Source organism: Neopsephotus bourkii, unplaced genomic scaffold, assembly GCF_033783945.1.
Source record: "Neopsephotus bourkii isolate Nb327-2 ecotype Australia unplaced genomic scaffold, CSIRO-AGI_Nbou_v1 NB_1376, whole genome shotgun sequence".
Taxonomy (NCBI): Eukaryota; Metazoa; Chordata; class Aves; order Psittaciformes; family Psittacidae; genus Neopsephotus; species Neopsephotus bourkii.
The window spans coordinates 2518027-2541715 of NW_026901855.1; the positions used below are offsets into that span (position 1 = coordinate 2518027).

Here is a 23689-nt window from a genome sequence, read left to right on the forward strand (position 1 = left end):
TTCCTGACTGGGGTTGGAAGGTCCCAGACCAGCAGCTGCCACAGGCCTGGTCATTGCTTCTCTGCCTCAGGGATGAGCTGCCTGTCACTGGCTATGCTGTTTAGAGTCATAGGTCTTTACCAAACCTGAGACTGTATTTTGAAACAATGCATTGAAATAATCAAAAGTTGCTTATGGTCAAAATGTTTTGCTGTTGTTTGCACTTATAATCCCCACCTCATCCTTTACCCTCTACTGCAGCCTTTCCTGTCTGGGGAGCAAGAGAGCCAAATGTAAATTCAGCCTCATTTCTTTGCAGTGAACCAATCCCTTAACTCTCTGCTGTTTTGCTTCCCACTCAACGTCTGGCAACACAGTCTAGAAAAGTGAGCAGGCAATACTTGCTGTGCTTCCATTTCCTCCCTTTCCAAGTCCCCCCACAGCTCATTAACTTCCCATTATAAGCTACATGAGCTTTTGCACAGCTGTCTGCATAGGAAGATCTTGTCAAGCAGTCCAGCTCCCCAGAGCCAGCATTAGTGTCAGGCAGGTGACAAAAGGCCAAGACCAGAATTCAAGGAAAGCAGTGCAGCAAAGAAATTCTCTTGCTTTCACTCCAAGCACGAGGGAACGGGTTAATTCCATGGAAATCCTCCTTCTCTGCCAACACCCTGTTATGCTGCATTTTGAAAAAACGTGCATAAGTTGCCCTGATGATCAATTAACTTTATTTCTTAATGCTGAAAGAGGGAATTGCATTAATGCCAACTTCTGATTTACAGTTGTCATGTAGCATCCTTCTTGCAACTCTTTCCAAACTAGGGAGAACGTGTATAGGGTGAATACTAAAAACAGTATTGGAATGGGAAGTTGGCTTCAATCTGACCTGTGTAGAGCAGAACACATCTAGCAGGTGTAATATGTTATGAATGTTTTAGAAACTAAGGAAAAATATTTCTGCAGTGGTTGGCTGAAAAGTGGCAAGCTATCAGTAAGATAAGAAGTTAGAGGGTTGTCCATGTAGATGAAGCTGCTGAGGAGAAGACTCTTGTGCTTCTGTGGGGTATTGGGGAAACATGTACAGGACTAATTGAAAAGGAGCTGATGCTTTAAAGAAGCAAGGTTTTCTATAGCTGACTCACACAATGAATATAGGCATTAAAAAGTGCAAAGGATGAGGCTCTGTTGTTTCCGGGATTCAGTGGAAGAAGTGGATTGGACCTGCTCTTTTCACAAAACAAGCAGTAGAGTTCTGCATGGACTGCACTCTGTGGACAGCGACACTTTCCTAAGACACGTTTTTTGCTTCCCTCTTTTCCCCCACAAACAGAATATATTTAATCTTGCCTCTAAGGAAAAGAAATTTCCCGCTTGTGGAATGTTATTATTTGTTCAGCCCAAGGGAGTTTGTTGGATTTAACATAAAATTATATAGATGGAAATGCCCTGATAGATACTAATGATGGACCTTACCTGAATGTTTAAAGGTGCAGTAAGGTAAACTTAGAATATCCACTGTGTTTTCAGAGCTATATGGTTTTGATGTCCTTATTGATGACACTCTCAAGCCCTGGCTGTTGGAAGTAAACCTATCCCCATCGTTGGCCTGGTAAGTGATTCACAGTTTAATATGAGGTTGGGACTGTTGCTAATGATGGTTGTCCTTGGAACTTGTGGGCCTAGGAAGGCCTAGGATTTCATAATACCTGTATTTGTTCCAGTGCTGATTAACAGGGAGGATAGTCCTTTGCTTTTCCCTGTGCTTAAACAAACTTATTGCAGCAATAAATTTGAAAGAACCCAGTTGGGATTCAATTTTCCTTTTAATTCTTTCTCCTCCACCATCCATCGTAATTGTTAACACTTCACAATCTCCCATCATAGATGAATTTTGAAACTCTCCAGACTATAATGTGGGATTTCAATCTCCTTTGCTGAGTAGAAACTAAGATTTTGGAGTCTAAGCAGAGTTCAGGTATTATGCTTGTCTTGAGTATATAAATATATGTTTGGGCTCAAATTTTTGTTCTAGTACTCTCTTTAGCTAAAATCTGAAGAGTGTTGTCTTGGCCCTTATGCTGATACTCATACTCTAATGAAACTTCAGGATTTATTCTTTTTTGTAGATCTCCAACTATGTGTGTTTCCTGGGCTACTATTTAGCTTTACAGAAACACAAGTGCACCATACACTTCTGTAGTAGTGTGAGTCATACTTCAGTTAGGATGGTATAAATAAGCTTTAAGTTAAATGTTCCTGGAATAGCCATATCTGACCTTCCTCTAGGCATCCCTTGCCCCCTGCCCCATTTATAACCCTACCTTCCACAGTACCTGTTTTTGTTTTCAGGTGCATCTAAAATGTTTCCACAATATTTATTTTCCTGGTTTGGTTGGTTGTGCTTATATGCATACACACCAAATTATTTGCATCCTTTACTATTTAAAACTATAAGTCACATCTGCATCCTTTGTTCTTGCTTTATGATTGCCATTCTGTTTGTCCAGGCTTGGCATTTTTCTTTGCTGGCATCTATCACTGTGCTGCAGAACATGGCTGATTTCTCTGCTTCCAAGGAATCAAACTTTGTCTGTCTGATCTGAACTGTATCCATTGATTTTTCCGCTGGATAAAATTATAAATGCATCCCATCTTTACCCACTGTCTGACTTTTTCATATTTATCACCTTTCCTAATCATTTTTTGTCATCCATTAGAACTAACCTGCCTGATTATATGAATTATGTGGAAGAGGCATAGGTAATTGTGTTTTTTAATAATTCTGTGACAGCAGCTTCTACCTGCTTCCTGAAATGTCATATAGATGCATTCAAAGCAAATGCTTCCAGCCAAGCAGAGCTAAAACAAGGTGGCATGTTGCTGCATTAGAAGACTAAAGTGGCGAAAAAGGATAAATGGAAACAGATTAATCTTTACCTATTGGTGTGAAAATCGTATAGTTTTCTTCCCATGTTGATTATGTCTGTGTCAAGGACCAATAAAAAAAAAATGGATTGGAAGATGTCTCGAGATATTGATGCATTCCTCTCATTTAATGCCAGATAAGTAATGCCTGTTGTCCTTTGTTGCATGTGGGGGTAGTGATGCTCCTTTGGATCTGAAGATCAAAGCTAGCATGCTCTCAGATATGTTTACCCTTGTAGGTGAGTGTAACAAAAAGCTCCTTCAATCTTCCCATCATTAGAACCAAGAAAAGATAGCTTTATGAGCTGAATTTTATTACTGTATAATAGAGGAGAGCTCCAGTTAAGGAGTACATCTATATTTAGCACTGGGGTGTCGTATGTGTACATTTCTGCTTCAGAATAATCTGTCTGTTTGTGATGTTTAGGTGGTATATAGAGTCCCTAGTTCAGTATTTGAAGATACTGCTGTTTCTCTTTAATTAGTGTGGTGGGGTTTGGTTGTGGGTTTTTTTGTTGTTGTTTTTTTTTGTTTGTTTGGTTGGTTGGGTTTTTTGTTTGTTTTGTTTGGTTTTTTTTGGGAGGGGTTCTTTGTTTTTTGGGTTTATTTTTCTTTTTTAGGTAGGTTGTGTGGATTCTGGTTAGCATATGTTAGGAGTCATGATTGTGAAAGCTGCATGACTGTCTCGTGCATAGCACCTTTTAGGCATCCCTCGTACGTTTTGGTTATTTGATGCAACTTACCCCCATACTGAAAGAAGCAGAATTGTTATAAGGTAGCCTGCTCAGCAGTTTAAGAAACAGACCCCATCTCTACGCTGCTATTCAGTAACTTGGTTTTGAGAGAAAGTTTCAGTGTTAATCAAAAAAGTGTGATGCAGTGTAAAGTTTGGGGTTAAACAAAGCATGGTGTAGAAAGGAATAGTATTATTTTTGGTCCTTGGACAGGACGGTCATGCATATAAATTAACAGGAATGCTAGGTTTATATTTCAGGGTTTGCCTGACTTGAAGTTCTTACGTGGCTCCTCTGATGCCCACAGGCTTTGTCTGCCAGGATCCAAGCCAACACTCAAGCCGGGACAATTGTTCATCTGAGTCTGTGAGGAGACATCTGTATCAGAAACTGCAGGTAAGTTAATTCAGCTAGAGCTGAGGAGAATAGCAGGGAAGTTATTCTCATTGAATCTGGCTCACAGGTGGGAGAAAAAGTGAGTGAGTAAGGTTATCTGGGTTTCTAGCATAACTACAGAAGAGACTCAGCAGATCCACCTGGGCTATGGGCTGTTCAGCCACTTCCGTTTTGTGAAAGCTGGAGAGGGACTTTTTATGAGAGCAAGCAGTTACAGGGCAAGGGGTAACATCTTTAAACTGAAAGAGGATAGATTTAGATTAGATATAAGGAACAGATTGCCCAGTGAAGCTGTGGCTGCCCCATCCCTGGAAGCGTCCAAGGCCAGGGGAGATGAGGCTTCTAGCAACTTGGTCTAGTGGAAGGTGTCCCTGCCCATGGCAGGGGGGTTGAAACTAGATGATCTGTAAGGTCTCTTCCAACCCAAACCAATCTGAAATTACATGAAAAAGTAGGGAAAGTCCCATGTTGGACTTTAAAATGCATTTCTTCTCAGGTAAATAGGCAAACTGTTATCTTGGCACACTGTGCAGCTGACGAATATGTTCCTGTGAGGGACATGCATAATGGCTGTGGAGTTCAATTAGGAAATGAAAAGTAATTTTTTCAGTGACAAGAGTACCAATATGTTGTCCATTTTCGTATAGGGAAAACTCACAGAAATGGCAACATTTTGCTTCTTTTAAAACTCGGAGTCTTTGCTCACAGTGAGAGAGGTGAATAGTTTGCAAATTGAGATTTGAGTACAGGATGCATGGCTGAGTCCAAAGCTTCTAAGGCCATTTTAATAGATATGGTTCCATACAGATCCCTATGACCTTAAAGGTCTTCTTTGTGACAGACAAAATGTATGTTAGATAAATTGGGAACCATATAGAAAAAGTGACCTTCTCTTTCAGAGTAATGACAAATCTTTGGGGTCTGATTGCATGTTTTATCTGAAAAAAAAAATAAAAATTAGGCATTCTTAGAAAATGAAGCCATTGGGAAGCATTGAATTTTAATGTGGCTTTAAACTTTCACTTTGCTTAAAAAAACCCCACAAATAGGTGTAAGGTCTGGGCAGTTAGAATATGCAAAGATTCATACGACAGAACAGTGGTTATGAGATGGGATTAACTTGAAGGCCAGGTTGTACAGAGCCTTGAGTGATATGGATTTTGGATCTTTGATATTTCTGTTCCCATTCTCAGTTGCAAAGGCTGCTTTGAACCTCTTGTTTTTCTTGATTTCTTCATGATGTCTGAAGTTTTGGTCATTCATGTAGGGCATCTTTAATGCCCAGTGTTCCTGGTCATGAGATAGTTGTTTTCTGAGTTTCACAAGACTGGACTGCAAGTTCTTTGTGCAATTTCTTTGGTTTGACCCTCTGAGCATTTCTCCCTCTGGGGAAATTAACAATTTGGCTGTTTCCTTTGTAACTTATTGTTTATTTAGGTAGGAGCTCTTTCAATTAATCGTAAGCTAAGCAATACAGAGACCTCAACCTCTTTTGTATAGACCAACTGTAGACAAGAAGTTGGCAGTTCTACAGCTAGAAATGGTAGATATGTCTCTTGAGAATCATCATTTGCTCCTCTTGGGCATTGGAGAGGAGGAAGACAGCCTGAATACTACCAAACACAAGAAAAATCTAAGCACCTATCATAATAGTTTTCTTTTGAGCCTCCTACTGTCATTACACTGGTATTGCTTGTAGACCTGATGCCAGATAAATAATACAGGGTACTTTTTGACATTCTGCTGATATTTCTACACCTGTTTCTCCTTAATACATAGCTATTAAATATTTTTCTCTAACTGTTATCTTAAAAATGTAGGAGTTTTGGTCATTAGAATTAATTCATCCATTCTGCAGAGCTATTTTTTGTGTGTTTGAAAATGATGTAAATGCCCAGATGAATTCTGTACAGTTGAGCACATCTGAGGCTAGGATTAGTGCAGCATTTTAATGGGGACAGAATACGTTTGTGGAGAATATAAAAAAGATCTGCACTGAGATGGTCGAGACTATTAGCTGTATCTCTGGACTTCAGTTATATCCTTTTACTTTCGGGTACTCACCACTCCTCTGCAACTTGAGCGGTGCTGATAGTGTCTTGGAGAACATGAGGTTTTTATTTCTCTTTGTGTGTCTCTTGCAGTGTCCTGTGTCTATGCAATCCCAAACAGCAAATACTAAATTGATAAGTGCTCTTCAGCTCCCTTCACCAGTATAAGGGATGCAGTTTCAAATATTACCTTGTACAATACTTTTGGTGCAGTTGGTCCCAAAACATATTTTTCAGCTAAGTGGCCTGGGTGTGGAGGAAGAAAAGAGGAGATAGCTGAGTGCTGGCATATGTTTCCATGTGGCAAGAGCAAAGGTTGGAAAAACATTTACATCTGTTCCAGCAGCTTAAAAAAAAGAGTGGGTGATGTGTGCTGAGAGCCAAGATCAGCTGGGTTAAATCCCTTAAAGTTTTTAAGCCTACAAGTATTTCTGAACTGCATTTTAAAGAATTTGGATATAAATGTTTAAAGATAAAGTTGTCATTTTGGTCATCAAATGATGAAGACAGTGGTAGCACAGTGTTTGGGATTTGGTAGGTCACTGAAAGGGAAAGTGCAAAAACTGATGAGAACAGCAGCAAATAGGAGTGTCACATCAAATGGGAGGAGGAATTTTTGTCTTGTGTGCTACAGGGGATGAAATGAGACTGAATGATATGGACGGCACAGGTGAATCTGTATTGGCAGAATTTAGGAGGCCCCATAAGAGAAGTAATTATTTTATGTGAGACAGTCATCTGCAGGAAACTGCAAAAACTTGAGAGTGAGCTGGGTCAAAATAGATAAAGGTAAGAATGATTTATTGAAGGTAATGGAAAACGTAGAACTACTGTTAGCATAATTCAAACTGATCCACGTTTCTGAATGTTGTATTTTGCACCCTCCTTTCAAGCCATATGGACAAATCAATGTTAGTTTACAATTTTAAGCACCTGACTGTGTGGGGACACAGTAGGCATTGTTTTGCTGCTAGGCTTTCTGTATGAATGTAATAGTGATGATTCTGACTTTTTTTGAGGTTTCTCAGCAGGAATGAAGGTAGGACAGATGGAATCATCTTGAGAACCTAATTAATTCTATGCACTGCCATTTGTCATTATGTGGAAGTGTAGCTGAGGACAGGTTAGCTGAGAAGAGAGTCTTATTGAATAATGAGGTTTCACAAAGAATAGGAAGGGTCTTTGCACCAACTGCTGTCAGTGCTTAGTATAATTATAATGGTGATATGGGAACCAGAGATGTTTGCAGAATTTGGAGATAAAACAAAATGGTTGGATTTATCTGTACTTCTAAAGATAAGCTGGGTCAAAGAGGGAACAAAATCTTTGTGAAGTTGGAGACATTTCTGTGCTGCAGCCAGAGGGTTCTGTAGTGAAACACTGAAAAAACTGTGCAGGAAGTTCAGTAAAGTTAGTTTTTCTCTAGCATTTTGACGTAGTGTAGTTTGCTTTCAGGTAGGAGTCAGAGCTTTGCCAGCTGTAGGAACCACAGCTGCCAATACATAGGCATAAATTTTCTGTTTGTAATCAATGCCCTTATCTCCATTGTATTGAGATTCTGGAGATTGTTTCATTGGGGAGTTTTCTTAGTAGAAGAGATCATCTGGTAAGATGGAAACTTTAGTGTAATATTATCTTTGAGCAGCAGTTCTCACATGATTGTTATCATAGTGTCAGGAAATGGTTTTTAAGAGGAGTTTACCATGCAGGAGTTTACTGAGCAGGAGGAGATTAAAAAGCTTAAGATTTAATGCTTAACAATGTTTCAGCTGGCACTTGCTATATCTGTTTTCTTTTTGGATCTTTCTGTGTTGGTCATTGCAGTGTAACCCATTCTAGTGCAATGCTTGCTGCTTTTGCAATTGCTTCATCTGAAGATTTTGACTAGCCATGTGCAATTTCTAATGAAACAGCTCTTACAAATAAAGGTACAGCCTGATCTTGCCATGAATTTTAGTCATATCTGAGCAGCATGGGATATTCCCTGGATTTATCCGGTTCAAGATTTCTGTCATGCTTTGCTTTTCTTTCTGGATTAAGAAGGCTCTTTCTGCATTCTTTGCTCAGTATAGCACTAAAAGAAAACTTAAATTTTTTATAAAGTCACAAGACCTTCTAGCTAGGCTCTTCTATAACATTAACAGGCAATTTATCTGAACTGGTCCTAAAACCAGCTAAAATGTGCTTAAGAACTTGTTCAAAGATTTCAGTCTTGCTGAGATTTTACGATAATCCTGCTAATTTGAAGACAGTTTGTATTCCTGTCTTTTGTTAGAATTGAATAGGACTACTCATCAGGTTAAAAATGACATTGGAGAGACTGTCTGCAAAGTATTTTCTTATTTCTTAAATGTGCATGATCTTACTTGCAGATCTGCCCATTAAGTGCAAGAAGTAGCAAGTTGAGGTCCAGCAGTATAGTAACAGAAGAATAACAGGTGGTGAACTGAATTTTTCACTTTTCCCCTACAACTTTTATCTCATCACTGGTTTATACTTCTGTTGTTCTAGTGTAGCAACACAACTGGAACAGAGAATCATGGTTCTGGTCCCATTGAGGTGTTAATCCAAGTGTATTTGGGGCCTGTGAGTGTGAATGCTGACTCAAATGTCCTTTGGGTGAGGATTTTTCTGTGTGAAATCCTGGCTTTGGTGCTTTTGGGTATGTTTCATGTTTTTTGGAAGGGGCCAGGGGTGTAAATATTGCCACTGCTGCCTGAATCATGAGTCTCGTTGTGCTAAAAACCAGGAATGTGAATAGTCACACTTAGTGCGCACTGGGGTGCGGACTTTTCAACACCGCAGTGTGAAATTGTGAATTCTGGCTGTAGTACTCTGGAGTGTAGATTTTGCTGGGAATGGGGTCCTGGAATTGGAATGTAACTTTTGTTTTTATGAAGTAAGTTGAGAGAGGAAAAGGGAAAAAATCTGGGTTCATACCGTCTCTACAGCGTACCCGTCCTCTGTCTGCCAGTGATGCTGAAGTGAAAAACCCAGTGCCCTCAGGCAGGGAAAAAGTAACAGGAAGGCAAGGCACCTCTGTGCTAGGTCTCTCAATGGAAGAGGTAAGTAGGCTATTAAATCTCTCTTATTTACCTTGGCTTTCAAGCAATATGTGTGGTTATTTGCTCAGCAAAGAGCAAGTGCATGTATATGAAAAATGGACAGAAGTAAAATTCTTGAAATAGAACTGCTGGATTTCACTGCTGGTACTTCCCTTACCCTCAGTCATGCCATATGTGCTCCAAGCAGTGAGCAGTTCCTTCAGAATTAAAATTGCTTAAGGATATCATGTGTACCCAGCCCACTCCCAGGACTGCAGTAATAGTCTTGTCCTCTGAAACTCAGAGATTTTTTTAGGGTTCATTTTTCATTGTATCTATTTTGCTGGATTACTTTTTTTTTTGTCTCTTTTTATGTGAAGATAAAAGTTCTTTGTCGAGTGAGAGAGGAGAATGAACGGAGAGGAGGCTTCATCCGGATATTCCCTACCCCATTAACATGGGGACTTTATGGGTAAGAGTAAGAATCCAATAGGATGACTTAGTGTTGCACCAATACTCCGTGTTGAGGGAAATTCTGTGTTAGATGTATGTAGGTGAACTGATTTAGCAGTTGGAAAGACACATATTGAGGGTTCTGATAGAGTTTATTTCAGTGTTGAAGATGCGTTTTTCTTATTTTTTCCTGATCCCTTGTTTTTAACTGCTGCTTCTTTGCCTAACTGTATGTCAAGCGTTGTTCCTGATGTTGCTTTTCTGTCAGAATAAAAATGTCTTTACTTCAGATAATCCATTCCTGCTATCTTCTTTTACATCCTAGAGCTGCGCATACAGTGTGTTGGCCTTAGGCCATAAGCTCAATGTAGGACTCATCATGTGAGTGATACTATGTTATGCTTTTCTGGTTTTATCCAGTCTGTGATATTTCTCTGTGTCTCTTGCCGCACCAGGATCTTCAGCTGAGAAGTGATAGGTCTTCTCCTTTCCTCTTTTCTGTTATGGTACAGCATATTGTCTCAATCCACTTCTGGGATATTTTTAGTAGATTATTATTTCTGTATTATGCTGCCTTTCATTGTGTTGAGTTCTATTTTGAAACCTCCTGTATTTTGTTTTTCTAGATCCTTTTTACAATACAAGACATCAATGAACTACATGCTGGCTACACATCTGTTTAAGGACAGGTAGAAAGTTTTTCTGTTTGGGAAGGAAGCAGAAGGCACAAACAGCATGAAAAGGATCGATTTCTCATTTATCTGATGTTATAAACACCAGCCTCTGATTTACAGGAGTGGTCATAGTTGCACATCTCTTCTCTTGTGTGCCAGTGACTCTGGAGGTTTTATGTGTTGCACCTCTGAATCTAAGGGCAAAGAGAACAATACAAAAAATACTACTATAGACATGAAAAACCTTCAAGCACCTATGCTCCTTTATGAAGGGATTATAGGTGGGCCTTGCTTACCTTTTGTTTCAAATTTAAGGTCACATTAGAGCTTGTCCTCATGTAAAGTAAGCATTGAAATTTACTTCTTTTTTTTTTTTTTTCTGCTATGTACTTTCACAGAGGTGTCTGGAGGGTAGCTCCAAATGGCATCTTCTCCAATTTAAGCCAGATAGACGAAAGCATCACTTGTAGAAGAGCTGTTCAGATTTCCTCTTTTGGAGCTGTTTTTTTTCTTTTTTTTTTTTTCTTCTTTAAGATGGAACTCACAAGGAATTCTGTAAATGTGACCTTTTCATTGTGCTTATGAAAGACTTTGGAGGCATTTTAATCCAGTCAGAAGGTAATTTTTGCCATTTTTCCCTTTGTAGGGGCAAGATGAAAAGAGACTTCCCCACTGGGAGATGCCGGTAAATCGCTTCTTAAATAATTTGTACTTCATAGGATTTATTCTAAATTTAGATTTTGCAGTTTCATTTTCCAAGCCTTCAGTCAACACTTTTTCTATCTGGTATCTATCAAACTAATTTTATAAAAGTAAATACAGTGAGCATAGGGATCCCAACATGTGGAGAGCTTAAGTTTTGTTGTATTGGATCGTAAAATTGCTCCTTTTAGGCTTCCTAGTTTGGCATTCCTACTGTATTGATGAACCTCATCACTGAGTTTTCTCTGAAGATCCTGTAATGCATGAGGGTTTTGGATTTCATATACCCATGTATTCACTTTGCTAGATCTGAAAGATAAATGGAGCAACGGGGTTTTCCGGGGATGTTCCATTTACATCATAAAGAGCACTTTGCTGGATCTTTGTGCACTGGCAGAAGGTTATGTTTGTTCTGCTTAAGGAATCTGTCAGGGCTCTTTCTCCCTTGGTTTAGGCAGAACTTGTAGAAAGGTTGTAATTTTTCATTTAGATTGTTTTAAAATTCTTAACTCTGAGCAAACAATGGATAACAAGCTGGCTACGTAAAAGGTTTGGAAGGTTGGACTAGGATCCATGTGCTGTCTTCCCACTCCCCTCCGTGATTTTGTACTCTTCAAATTCAGTTTTCCTTATTAACTGTGCTTGAGCTGCATAATGGACAGAAGCTGCTCAATCATGAAAGCATGACAATAGATAAGTACATTTTGAGGCTTTGAGATGATGTTCTATAAAGTACTTCCAAGACTCGCTTCAAACATTCGCAGGCTTTAAATAGAGCAAAGTTAGACTGATCATAATTACTTCTTCCCCGTGTCAGGAAAACTGTTTCTTGAAGAAAATTAATCTATTAAGTCTCTCTTGTCATCAGGAAGAAAAGTATAAAGGGAGATTGAGGATGTCTCTGTATTATACTTCCCAGAGCAGGTCTTAATGAAAAGCTGGATATGAGGCTGGAAGCTACAGACTCTCATGCTCTCTTTTACGAGAGAAAGCTTGTTTCACTGGAGTTACGAAAGCGCCAGCGATGCAATGGCAAGTCTAAAGCAGCACAGACAGGATCACCAGGTATGCATGGCTACGTCTTAGATGAGCAGCCAGTCAAAACCAAATAAGCAAGGACTTTTTTCATTTGAAATGTGTGTGAATGAGTTTGTTGTGGCCTTTGCAGTCCCTAAAGGGTTTCAGAGGTTGAAGTTAGTAGTTCTCATGTCAAATGTTAATAGTTTTCATTCCTCTTACAAGCTTCATGCCTTCTTAGTGCCTGGAATTTCATTCCCACCATTCCACATGCCTGTGTAAATGACTAAAGATAATCAATATTTTCTTGAAGATGATCTTGTAGTTGCATTTTGGTTACAAGAAATCAACAGAATGTATGCCTTTACAGTCCTCCACCTTTTCAAAGAAAGATGAAAACTTAGGAGGTTCCAGGCTGGTTCTCCTACACAGCAGTGTCTCTGAGCTGTTGGAAAGAGAGAAATCCTTCTTATCCAGTCTGACATAGGAAAATCTTAAAATGGTACAGAGGCAAATGATCCTCCCAAGTGGCTCTTCCTGAAGCCGTTACCTAAACTCTTTCTAGTAGCTATGCGATACTGACTGCAATGAGAGAGCTTGTATGTTATAAATTATTTTGGTGCTGTGTTAATGTGTGTGATCTTTATTGGCACATGTGGAAGTTTTAGATTTCATAGCTTTGGTATTTTTGAGACACAAAATTACAAAAAATTAGTATATATGTCAAGTATGAGTCTATTTCAATACATATGTAAGAATCAGTATAAAATATAGGAAAATGCCTTTGTTTCTTTAATTATTTTTTTCATTTGTAAATTTAATACAAGACTTGTGGTATGTCTTCTCTGATATTGTGAAAAGGGATTTCTCAACTCTTTGATACACAAGCAGAAAGATAGAATAATAAAGGGCAGTGATAGTTAAGATGCTATTCTAAAATAGCTGTGTTCTGTCCTAGCAGGAAAGAGTTTAGAGGTAAACCAAAGGGCATAAATAGCAGGGTAGTCTTTCCAACTTTTTACTTTTTTCTTAACGAGCATAGGTAATTTCTCTTCTACTGCAGGGACATCAGAACCAATAAAGTTGTCCCTCAAGTCAGATGCAGAAGGTGGGGAAGAAGAGGAGGTAGATACAGATGAAGATGAGCTAGATAGAACTGTTGGCTCTGTTTTGGACAGTGAGGTGAAAAGTAAGCCAAAGCTCTCTGACTTGGTGAGAACTGCTAGTAAGGAGAGGTTGCCGAAAAAGCTTGACAAGAAACCTGGAGATGAAGGAGAGCTATTTCCTCAAAAAACAAACATTCAGATCAACTTGCTGCAAACTCTTCAAAAGCATGGAAACCTGAGGTGAGAGATTTCTGCATGTTGCCTTGAATTTTGACTTGCAGCTAATACTGGTTAAAATATGGGGGATGCATACTTAGTGCCACATTATGATTGAGTGTTAGGAGATAAATGGACCCTAGAGAAAGGGGTCTGGATTTTTGTCTTAACTGTGGGCTGCCTTAACTAGTTGGCACAGGAGGGAGATTAGTTGCAAAGACTGACAGTTTACATGTTGGATCAGTATAATGGATAAGCCATAGTTGCCATTGCTATTCTTTAATTTGGTGTTGCAAGCTGTTCTTTGGTCAAATCGGGCTTCTTAAATGCCTGTCTTAATGCAAGATGCCTGCTATTGAATTGTAAGATTTATCTTTCTTTCTTTGCATTTACAAAGAAGGGAGTATAAACATAAGTTAAACTATCCAAGAAATGTTGGCTACCTCTCCATAACATTAGTTGTCTCGTTTTTGTGCTCTTATTTATGGTGTTGGCGTTTTCACCTCTGATAATAATCTTTGCTCAATCACCTTCTGAGAGCAAGGTAGGAGGTCATCTGAGAGTGACAAGCTACTGAAACATCTTATTGCCTGCTGTTGAGTATGACAGTATGGAACAGATTATGTTCTGATGCAGGGCTCTGGTGCTTGAGAAAAAAGAGAAGTGCTGGAGGGGATTCTATAGGATAACACCAACCAGGGTCTTACTAGATGTTTGGAAGCATGGTCCTCCCATGAAATATGGATAGTAAAACTATCTATCTGCAAGTGGACAGGAAGGGCAAAAGGAAAGAGTGATAATATATAATCTGTATACGAGTATTTTACATCTTCTAGATGAGAAGCAGCATTGTTTTTTGTGAAAAATGTCCAAAGGTAGGGAAAAAGATTGTTTCTTGTTCTTTCTTAGCTTAGTTTCTGAGAGGATTTATGATTTTTCAAATGGATTTTGGAATTGTTCTGATGTCTTCTTGTGGCAAGGATGTTTGCTGTTGTGACAGGGAAGATTCTGAAACCTGTTTTGAGGATGAACATAGCAGTGCTGTCATATACCTATTTACAGAACTGACTTCTGCCAAGAATGTAAGCTCGCTCTGGTGTTTGTGGCAGAATCTTGCACAGGACCCAGTGCTGTTGGGATTCCCCACAGAAGTAAGGCTTCTGGTGACTTCATGCTCTGGGGCAGCGTTTGACACTGTCCCACACGACATCCTTGTCTCTAAATTGGAGAGACATCAATTTGATGAATGGACCACTCAGTGGATAAAGAACTGGCTGGATGGCCGCACACAAAGAGTTGTGGTCAATGGCTCAATGTCCGCCTGGAGACCAGTAACAAGTGGTGTCCCTCAGGGATCGGTGTTGGGACCGGTGGGACATGGACAGTGGGATTGAGTGCGTCCTCAGCAAGTTTGCCGATGACACCAAGCTGTGTGGTTCGGTTGATACGCTGGAGGGAAGGAATGCCATCCAGAGGGACCTTGACACGCTTGTGAGGTGGGCTGATGCCAACCTCATGAAGTTTAACCATGGCAAGTACAAGGCCCTACACCTGGGTCAGAGCAATCCCAGGCACAGCTACAGGTTGGGCATAGAAGAGATTCAGAGCAGCCCTGCAGAGGAGGACTTGGGAGTGCTGGTCGATGAGAAAATGAACATGAGCCGGCTTCAGTGTGCACTTGCAGCCCAGAAAGCCAACTGTATCCTGGGCTGCATCAAAAGGAGCGTGACCAGCAGGTCGAAGGAGGTGATCCTGCTCCTCTGCTCTTCTCTCGTGAGACCTCACTTGGAGTATTGTGTGCAGTTCTGGTGTCCTCAACATAAAAAGGACATGGAACTGTTGGAACAAGTCCAGAGGAGGGCCACGAGGATGATCAGGGGACTGGAGCACCTCCCATATGAAGACAGGCTGAGAAAGTTGGGGCTGTTCAGCCTGGAGAAGAGAAGGCTGCATGGAGACCTCATAGCAGCCTTCCAGTATCTGAAGGGGGCCTATAGGGATGCCGGGGAGGGACTCTTCATTAGGGACTGTAGTGGTAGGACAAGGGGTAATGGGTTAAAACTGAAACAGGGGAAGCTTAGATTGGATATAAGGAGAAAATTCTTTCCTGTTAGGGTGGTGAGGCACTGGAATAGGTTGCCCAGGGAGGTTGTGAATGCTCCATCCCTGGCAGTGTTCAAGGCCAGGTTGGACGAGGCCTTGGGTGAAATGGTTTAGAGCGAGGTGTCCCTGCCCATGTCAGGGGGTTGGAACTTGATCTTAAGGTCCTTTACAACCCTAACTATTCTGTGATTCTATGATTCTATGATTCTGTGATTCTATGATTGTGCTTGGCTTGGTCCATCTGATCTGTCATTGATGAAAGCTTTGCTTGTGGAATCAACAGATAGAGGAGCTGAAGTAATGAAATTTTTATCAAAAAGAAACCAGGCTTCTTCAGTCAGGTTTTGTAAGTGATAGGACACCTCTCTCTCCTTTAGTCAGCCTGATGAGGCAGTTTCTCTGCCTTCCACACACTGGGTGATACTGGTGAAGAGGTGACAGTTGAATGCAAAATGTTCCCCTAACTGCCATTCACAGGGAAGTAAAATTAAAAGGGAGTTACTCAGGTTTCAATATTCCACACACCAAAGGAGAGGCAGTGTTATACAAGCATCTTCTTCATCAAATTATAGAATAGTTAGGTTGGGAAAAGGACCTTAAGATCATGTATTTCCAATCCTCCTGCCATGGACAGGGACACGTCACACTAGACCATGTTGCCCTGTCCAGCCTGGCCTTGAACACTGCCAGGGATGGAGCATTCACAACTCCCTTGGACAACCCATTCCAGTGCCTCACCACCCTTACCGTAGAGAACTTCTTCCTTATATCAAACCTGAACTTCTCCTGTTTCCCGTTTTGTAATCACAGGTATATTAGGTGCAGGCGAAGAACTGTCGCTGTGCCAATATTGATAATGGGGTCCTTAATTCTTACCAGCACGAATCTTGATCTCTTGGTCACGAGATGTTTGAGTTACATGTTGTGGTTTAAACCAACTTGGTAACTTAAGTCCCATGCAGCCACTCGCTCACCCTCTCTCCCCCTTTGGGCCTGGCATGGTCTTTCAGAAGCATCAAAAGCTAATGATTAAGTAGATGCATGGATACTTTTAATGTCTTTTATTTTGGTGTTTAATTTCAGTTCTTATCTAGAGCGATGTGTTGGTCTCTGCGTTACTACGTCGTATGTTACTATGTAACACTGTAACAAAGTGCTCATTAAATTGACAGACATATAAAACAGGAAAACAATTTGTGAACTGTGTTTTTTAATAAAGTTTCAGGCACTTGTGTACCTGGAGTCATGAGGACCAGAAAAGTATCTGAGAATATTCCTAAGGTGCAGAGAGGAAATAGATGAAAAAATGGTGAGGCTCCTCAGGAATCGGTCTGAGGCTGATTTTAATAAGTGATTCAAGAATGGCACAAAATTTAAGGTTGTACAAATTTCATTTGCTGATGGAAAACATTTGGAAGTTATTACCATGAGAGAAACATAGTGGGATAAACACGGAAAGAGCTGGATGAATTTGAGAATAGGAATAATATAGCTAGGATAAAATTCAGTAGCACAAAGTCCAAGGACATGCTTGTAAGAACTAATAATTTACAGCAGAAATTCTATCAACTGGGTGTTCATCAATTGGAAATTAATTATAAGGAAAAATGCCTTATAAACTTTCTGATCACAGGAGGTTTGTGAAGCTCTAGCTCATGTATGCATGCAAATGTAGTCTAGGGTTTATCACTTGAGATACTTCTGAGATTTCATGTATAATATTGTATACAGTGGCTATCGCCCGTGTTCAGGGAAGGTTAAGTTGTGACTGGCCAGGTGGAGATGAGCTGCTAGTCTCATCATGTCACCAGTGTGGGTGCTCTGTTAGAAGATACTGAAAGATGTGAATAGTTCACACTAGTAAAATGAAAACTAAGGAAGGCTGTAATTGCTCATAAATGTATTCAAGGTAGGAGACCCATTAGGGATGAAATTATTTAAGATACAGGACAATGCTGGAGAAAGAAAAAGCAAATACAAACTGCTCATGAGGGAAGTTAGGCTGGGTAGTAAAGGAAGGTTTCTAATAATTAAAATAGTAAGGTCTGGAATAATAGTCTAGGAAAGTAATGGGTTGAAAACTGTATTAAGATGAAACTTGATAATTTTACAGAAAAGATTAGGACATTGCCTGTGATGGAAGTGTAGCTGACACTAAAGCTCATTTACTTCTACGTTCGCATGAAAAGGGAAGGAGAAATTATGTTTGCAATTCAAGGGACAGCTGGTAGTGACTATGGAGAAAACTATGAGGAAGAGTGGAGACTGAGAGAACAGAATGTTGGAAGAGGGGGTTTAAGCCAAGATGAGAATGAACAGAATTGGGCAAAGCTTTTGGCAGCTGGAGAAGTTGATGTGTACACTAAAGTGACTACCATTGTGAGGGACTGAGAAGCAGTGTGTCCCTCCCAGTCCTACCCCAGTGAACTCTCCTCAGTTCACACTCACAGCTTCCTAACATATTCAGGCAGCTGCACAGCAGATTTTGCTGATGTTCTTTCATTCTTCAGTGGTGCTTTGCTCGGTGAAATTTGGCTTGTTTCCTTGGGCCAGCAGGGAAGAGCTCACTTTCACAGATTTAATTCCTTCATTTCCAATGGGAATTGCAGTGTCTTTGTTATAACTCTGGCACCAGTACCAAGCCATTTATTTGCTTTATGGTCTGCTGTTGCGGCATTCAAAATGCTTGCTAAGACAGAGGCCCAAGAGAGTCTTGAATTTGGTTTAAAAATACACAGTTTGCTGATGTTCACATTGTTGGATTTTGGAGGAGAGTAGCTAAGGCTGTGAAAAGCAAGGAGACCATTCAGTTTTTAGCGATGATCTTGGAGGGTGTCTGTGGTCTTTTATGTATCCTCCAATACCTACCCCATCTTGGTGAGCTGAAGGACTTGAAAACACTGGCAGGGTGAAAGGGTCCTCCTTCACTTGAGCTTCAGTATCGGTTCATCTAGGAGGTCCTTGCCAACTGTACTTTCATCCATAAACTGTGCTTGACTGCTATAACTCTTTCCGTTACTACCCTGAAGATAGCTGACTGATTCTTTTGGTCCACAGCAAAGTGCAAGCTCGCAGAGCTTTCTCTGCCTATCTACAGCATGTTCAGTTGCGACTGATGAAGGAGGCTGGTGACCAGATCCATAATTCTGCCTGGACTGCGAAAGAAGATGAGCAAATGGTAAGAAGCTTTGTGTTGGCCAGACTGAGAAGCCAAGCTATAATCTCCCTTGAGAGTTTTGAAGTCAGTTCCCATCCTTGGAAGAGCTGAAGTCTGACTGAGATTATAGTTGTCTATTGTAGTCCAGCTGCCAGTGCTGTATTCTTAATATTCAGACAAGGTATGGCTGCTGAGTGACATCTAAGCAGCAATAACAGTAGTCAACTCTTAATGACTAGAATGTGGTTCATATTGAAGCTGCTCAGATTTTTCACTGATTCTTGTTCACTGATCTCTGAGCTTACTTGCTTTTGAATTCTTTTCTGTAAGATTCTTTAAGATAGCTTGGCAGTGTCTGGTTTCTGTTGCATTAAAGTATACATCTACTCAAATAGAACAGGTAGCCAGTTAACCTTTTTCACTTGTGGCCTGTCTTACCCTTTGCTGGCATCTGCATTTAGGAATCTTCTTTGTATTTGAGATAGAGGAAAAGAAGAAAGTAAAAAATGCTGAGGATAGAAAGTTACTTTCTAGCATAGGTGTTTTTATTTGTGTATTTATTTTTTATTTTTAAAACCATGTGATTAATTTTTCTGTATTTTAAGGCCCTAATTTGATGTATATACATTTTCAAGAGTGCAGCAAGCCCAGATCCCCTCACAAACCTTCCTAAAACAGCTTTGTACAGTAGGCTCTTGAGCTTTCTTGCTGAATACATGTTGCAGGGAAAGAGCCAGTGTAGTTTAGAGATAAAATTGTGTGTCAAGGATAATCAGTCGACTCAGTGGAAAATGTTACCCCTGCCCTTTCCAAGTGGAAATTGAGAGTCACTTTGTCTGCTGTACTGTGAAAAATAATGTTTAAAATAACAGATCAAACCAGCCTGGAGTAATGGCAGTGAGAGGCGAGCTATGAAATCCAATAGTTTGGCTGTGAGGCTGCTCATTTATTCATTAGCATTGCTCCTAACCAAAAGCAAATTCCAAGGGGAGACAGAAAGGGTTCAAAACACCCACAGGATGCATCAGATAGACATGGTGGGGGATTAGAATTACATGGCTATAGACGTAGTCATCTACTGGTGTGGAGAGACTGTGGCAATAGTATGCATACATGAAAAGTGATGAAATAGGGCTTAGATCACTGTAATGGAGATACCTGACCAAGATCCCCTTCCCTGTGATAGCACTGAGGGTTTTATATCAGTGTGCTTCATCACAGGCTTTCTTTAACACATTGCAGATTATCTGTATCAGATTGCAGATTGTTTTTTGGAAATGTTCTCATAAGGTATTAGACTTTACAGGAGGTTCTTTGTTGTTGCTGCATTTTGCTGCTTGTTTTTGTTTTCATCTGCCATGCTTTTTAGTCAAATCCTCCTCACAGTATGCTAGAGATTGGAAGGGACCTCAAAAGATCATCTAGTCCAATCCCTCTGCCGGAGCAGGAACACCTAGATAAGGTTACACAGGAACGTGTCCAGGCGGGTTTTGAATGTCTCCAGAGAAGGAGACTCCACAACCCCCCTGGGCAGCCTGTTCCAGTGTTCTGTCACCCTCACTGAGAAGAAGTTTCTTCTCAAGTTTAGTGGAACCTCTTGTGTTCCAGTTTTACCCATTGCCCCTTGTCCTATCGTTGTTTGCCACTGAGAAGAGCCTGGCTCCATCCTCGTGACACTCCCCCTTTATATATTTATATACACTAATAAGGTCACCCTCCTCAAGTGTTCTCATTTTCTCAGGACTGTGTGTTTAGTTCTTGCCAGTCAGTAGCTGCTGTAGTACCTCTGTTCTCTTCTCACCACATCTCACAGCTGCTCTGTTCTTAATACCACCTTTCTTGCTTGCAGGAGCTTGTGGTACACTTCCTAAGGCGAGCTGCCAGCAATCTTCAGCAGTCCTTGAAGATGCTGCTCCCCAAACGTCATTTAGGAATAAATGATCGTCGTCGTATCCTGGCTTACCAGCTGGGCAAGTTCATAACCTATTATAACAAGGTGACTAATTCTTCCTTGTTTCTTCTTTTAATAGCTCTTTTGGTTTCTGTTCTAAAGTATCTTCTGCTGGCTGCTGTCACAGTCAAGACAGCAGTCTATTTCAAAGGTTCTGTTGTGTAATTTACATGACTTGTTTGCAGTTGTGCATCTGGTAATGGTAGTTTGTTCAAATTGTCAGAGAGACTACAGTAGTACTGAATTATATGTGCAGTCTGGTCATCATGTGCATACAAATCAAAAGAAGTGTTGAAGTGGAATTTAATTGGCAGTTTGCTTTTTCTCTTTGGCTAGTCTTCAGTTCCAGTGTTTTGTAATCTCTCTTCCCATTTCTCCCTGTTTTTATGGTGCTTCTTTAGAGATAATATTTCTTATGTAGAACAATATGCAATATGTATTTTACCACATGTTTGATATACTGAGGAACTGCTACCTATCTGCAGTATGGGACTCTGCATGCTCAGTAAGAAGTAGGTCCTAATTTAAGTAATTTTCACCTCTTTAGATATAGAATATGCTGTTCTTAACATAGTGGTATCATGGTAATCTTTGTTGTGCACGAACAGCTTCCCCTTTCCTTTGCCTCCTAACATTTCTTTAGTGTTGGAACAAGGGTAGTTTAGATTTTGCTTTCAGACACTGCTCTGTACATAGGCCTCTGAGCTCCTTCTCATTAGCAGAGGTTATTCACTTACATTACCTTGTCAGAACTGACATCTAGTAACTTGGTTTGTCAAAGCAAGGCTGGTACTGAACTAAATCTGTTCCAGGGAGTGTGTTCCATGCCTAATGCTCACTGAAATGCTGTGTTAGGAGTAACCACAAAACACTCGGGTGGCTCTGTGGTGAGTGAAGAATGCAGTTGCTTTGGATATAATTTCCACTCAAATTATATTAAAACATTAGGATTTTCTGCTAACTCTTAAGTAAATTCACAAAATAAAGCTGTGTAACTGGTAATGGAACAGTGCATAAACATATTTTCTAGGTTAAAACAAGTGAGAACAGATCACTTGAGGTTTTACGACGTACATGTTTAAGCCATTGAGAGACTCTTTGGCTATGCGGGGTTTTTTTGATGTCTGATTCCAACTAGAATCATACAGACTTCTTTCACTGACTTGTAACTTCAGATTTAGTAGGGACTCCTACTAGTCATTATGTATCTTCTGTAATGACACAGAGTCAAAAAAACTACCTCCAGCAAGCTAAGTAAAAGAGGTCACATATTGTCCAGACTTCTACTTAGGTAATGAAGGGTGGAACCATGTCCCAGAGTGGCTTTTTCTTCCCCCTCTTGAATTATCTTTCAAAATATTTATCTGACACCTTTTGTCCTGGGAATGCTTAGCGTAGCAGAAGGAAGTAATGAAGTGGAGGTGAAGTCTGGTCAGATAAAGTTTGTGTGCTAGTATTGGTATTTCAGACAGGCTTGTAGGTTTTTTTAATTTTAATTAACAAAAATGTTTGTATTAATACAGTTGCTAGTGTCAACAAATTTCACTGGTGTGAAATAGAAAGATCATTTATATCTGAGAACTTGCTCCCATTCTTACACACAAAGGTTCACCATCTTTTATGCCAGTATATTTTAGTGTGTAATGCATATTTGCCACAGGCTGAACTGTTTTACTTTCTTTGCTTCTGCTGAAATAATATATTTTTGATGTGTAGGTAAGACCTTGGCTATTTGCTGCATGACAAAAGAAATTAACTCTAGAGGAGAGCTCCTAGTTTACAGTAGGAAGTGTGGATGCCCTCAGCAGGCCTACTTGATTGAGTTTCTTCTAGTATAATTTTGTGGGTTTTGTCTTTTCTGAAAAACTCCTTTTGGGATAGATGCTCAAATAAAAGTCATTCTGATGAACTCTATTTATGACAGAAACAACAAAACTAGAAAGATTTTTTTCTTTTTCTTTCCGTATTTCCTTGTGTCCCAGCGAAGTCTGTATTTGGAGAAGAGCATGTATTTGTCAAGACTACTCTCTTCTCAGCAAATCAATTCTAATAAGTTACATCAGGTTCAGTGCATACTTAGCATGCTGTTTCTAGGGCTATCTGTATTTATCCATTCTGTTGCCCACAGTGAAATACTTAAGATTTAGCTCTTCGGAGTTGATATTCTTTTGTCTTAGATGCTATGGAACTGGGTTTTTGTCTTTGAGCTGTAGCTATGCATGGAACATAAAGTAACTACATAGAGACACTTACTGATACTACTTACTAACAGGAAACAGAGCAGATGGTTCAGAAGCAATCAAAAAAGACACAGGAAGAGGAGCAGGGAGTGAATCCTGAACTTTTTCAGAACTTCATTAGCAAAGCAAGGTAGGAATGAATTTTACTCTTTTTGATAAAGGATCTCGCAGCAAAGTGATGGGGATGTTCTAAAGATGGTCTGATTGATCTAAAGGGCTCTAAATACATTTACTGACCATAGCACCTCCTTCTGCTCTTGCTGGGGACAAAAACTTGTCTTTCATCTTTTCTTCCAGCAACCAAACACTTGTAGCATCAGCATCTGGTGCTTAGAGAAGGACATATAAGAGATGTTTTGACCATTAAGTAGATTACCAAAGGGCAGCAATGGTTGCCCTGCTCTCTGTAAATTTCAGAGTGGTGCTGGTGAGCTAATGGTGTCTTTCCTGTGATGCTGGAGCAAATGTGGAGTTATTTTGGAAGGAGAATGAAACTAGAGCTGCTGCTCAGATGGCCTTAAACTGCTGTGGTTGAACAGTTGTGGTTCTGGCTCTCAAATTTCGGCTCTCAAGTTTCTGCTCTCAGAAACAAATCTCATGCGTGCTGCCCATCTTCAGAAACTCTGCAGGTTTAGACTTTCTCAGATGAGGAAAGAAGGGAGTTATACTCTCTGTCTTCATCCTAGCCTCTTATTTGGCCTGCTAAGGCAGTTCAGGGCAAGCAGTTACTTTCACAATGAAACACTAGCATTTCCTAGCAGTGCATTCTTTGAACTTTGTGTGTCTTAAACTTACAAGGGTCTAACAGGAAACGTATTTTGAAAATAGATAAATATTCTTCATGGCCTTATACCATTTTATGAGAAATAATGGTATTATAGCTATCTAACTATGGAGAGGTCTGAAATTATTCAGTGAACAGGAATTATGCCCTCAAACTT

General features: G+C 40.1%; 2 protein-coding genes across 2 annotated transcripts in view; one reads left to right on the top strand and one right to left on the bottom strand.

Annotated features, from left to right (window-relative positions):
- ACYP1 (acylphosphatase 1) overlaps positions 1-23689 on the bottom strand; it is a 428968-nt gene that overhangs the window by 241048 nt on the left and 164231 nt on the right. The window lies entirely within an intron of this gene.
- Positions 1-23689, top strand: part of TTLL5 (tubulin tyrosine ligase like 5) — a 132779-nt gene that overhangs the window by 34967 nt on the left and 74123 nt on the right. The window contains 13 exon segments of the mRNA XM_061367422.1: positions 1507-1588; positions 3082-3143; positions 3946-4034; positions 6179-6219; positions 9036-9150; positions 9510-9601; positions 10209-10271; positions 10903-10941; positions 11878-12023; positions 13039-13321; positions 18458-18578; positions 20407-20553; positions 22781-22878. Coding sequence (XP_061223406.1) covers positions 1507-1588; positions 3082-3143; positions 3946-4034; positions 6179-6219; positions 9036-9150; positions 9510-9601; positions 10209-10271; positions 10903-10941; positions 11878-12023; positions 13039-13321; positions 18458-18578; positions 20407-20553; positions 22781-22878 — 1378 coding nt within the window.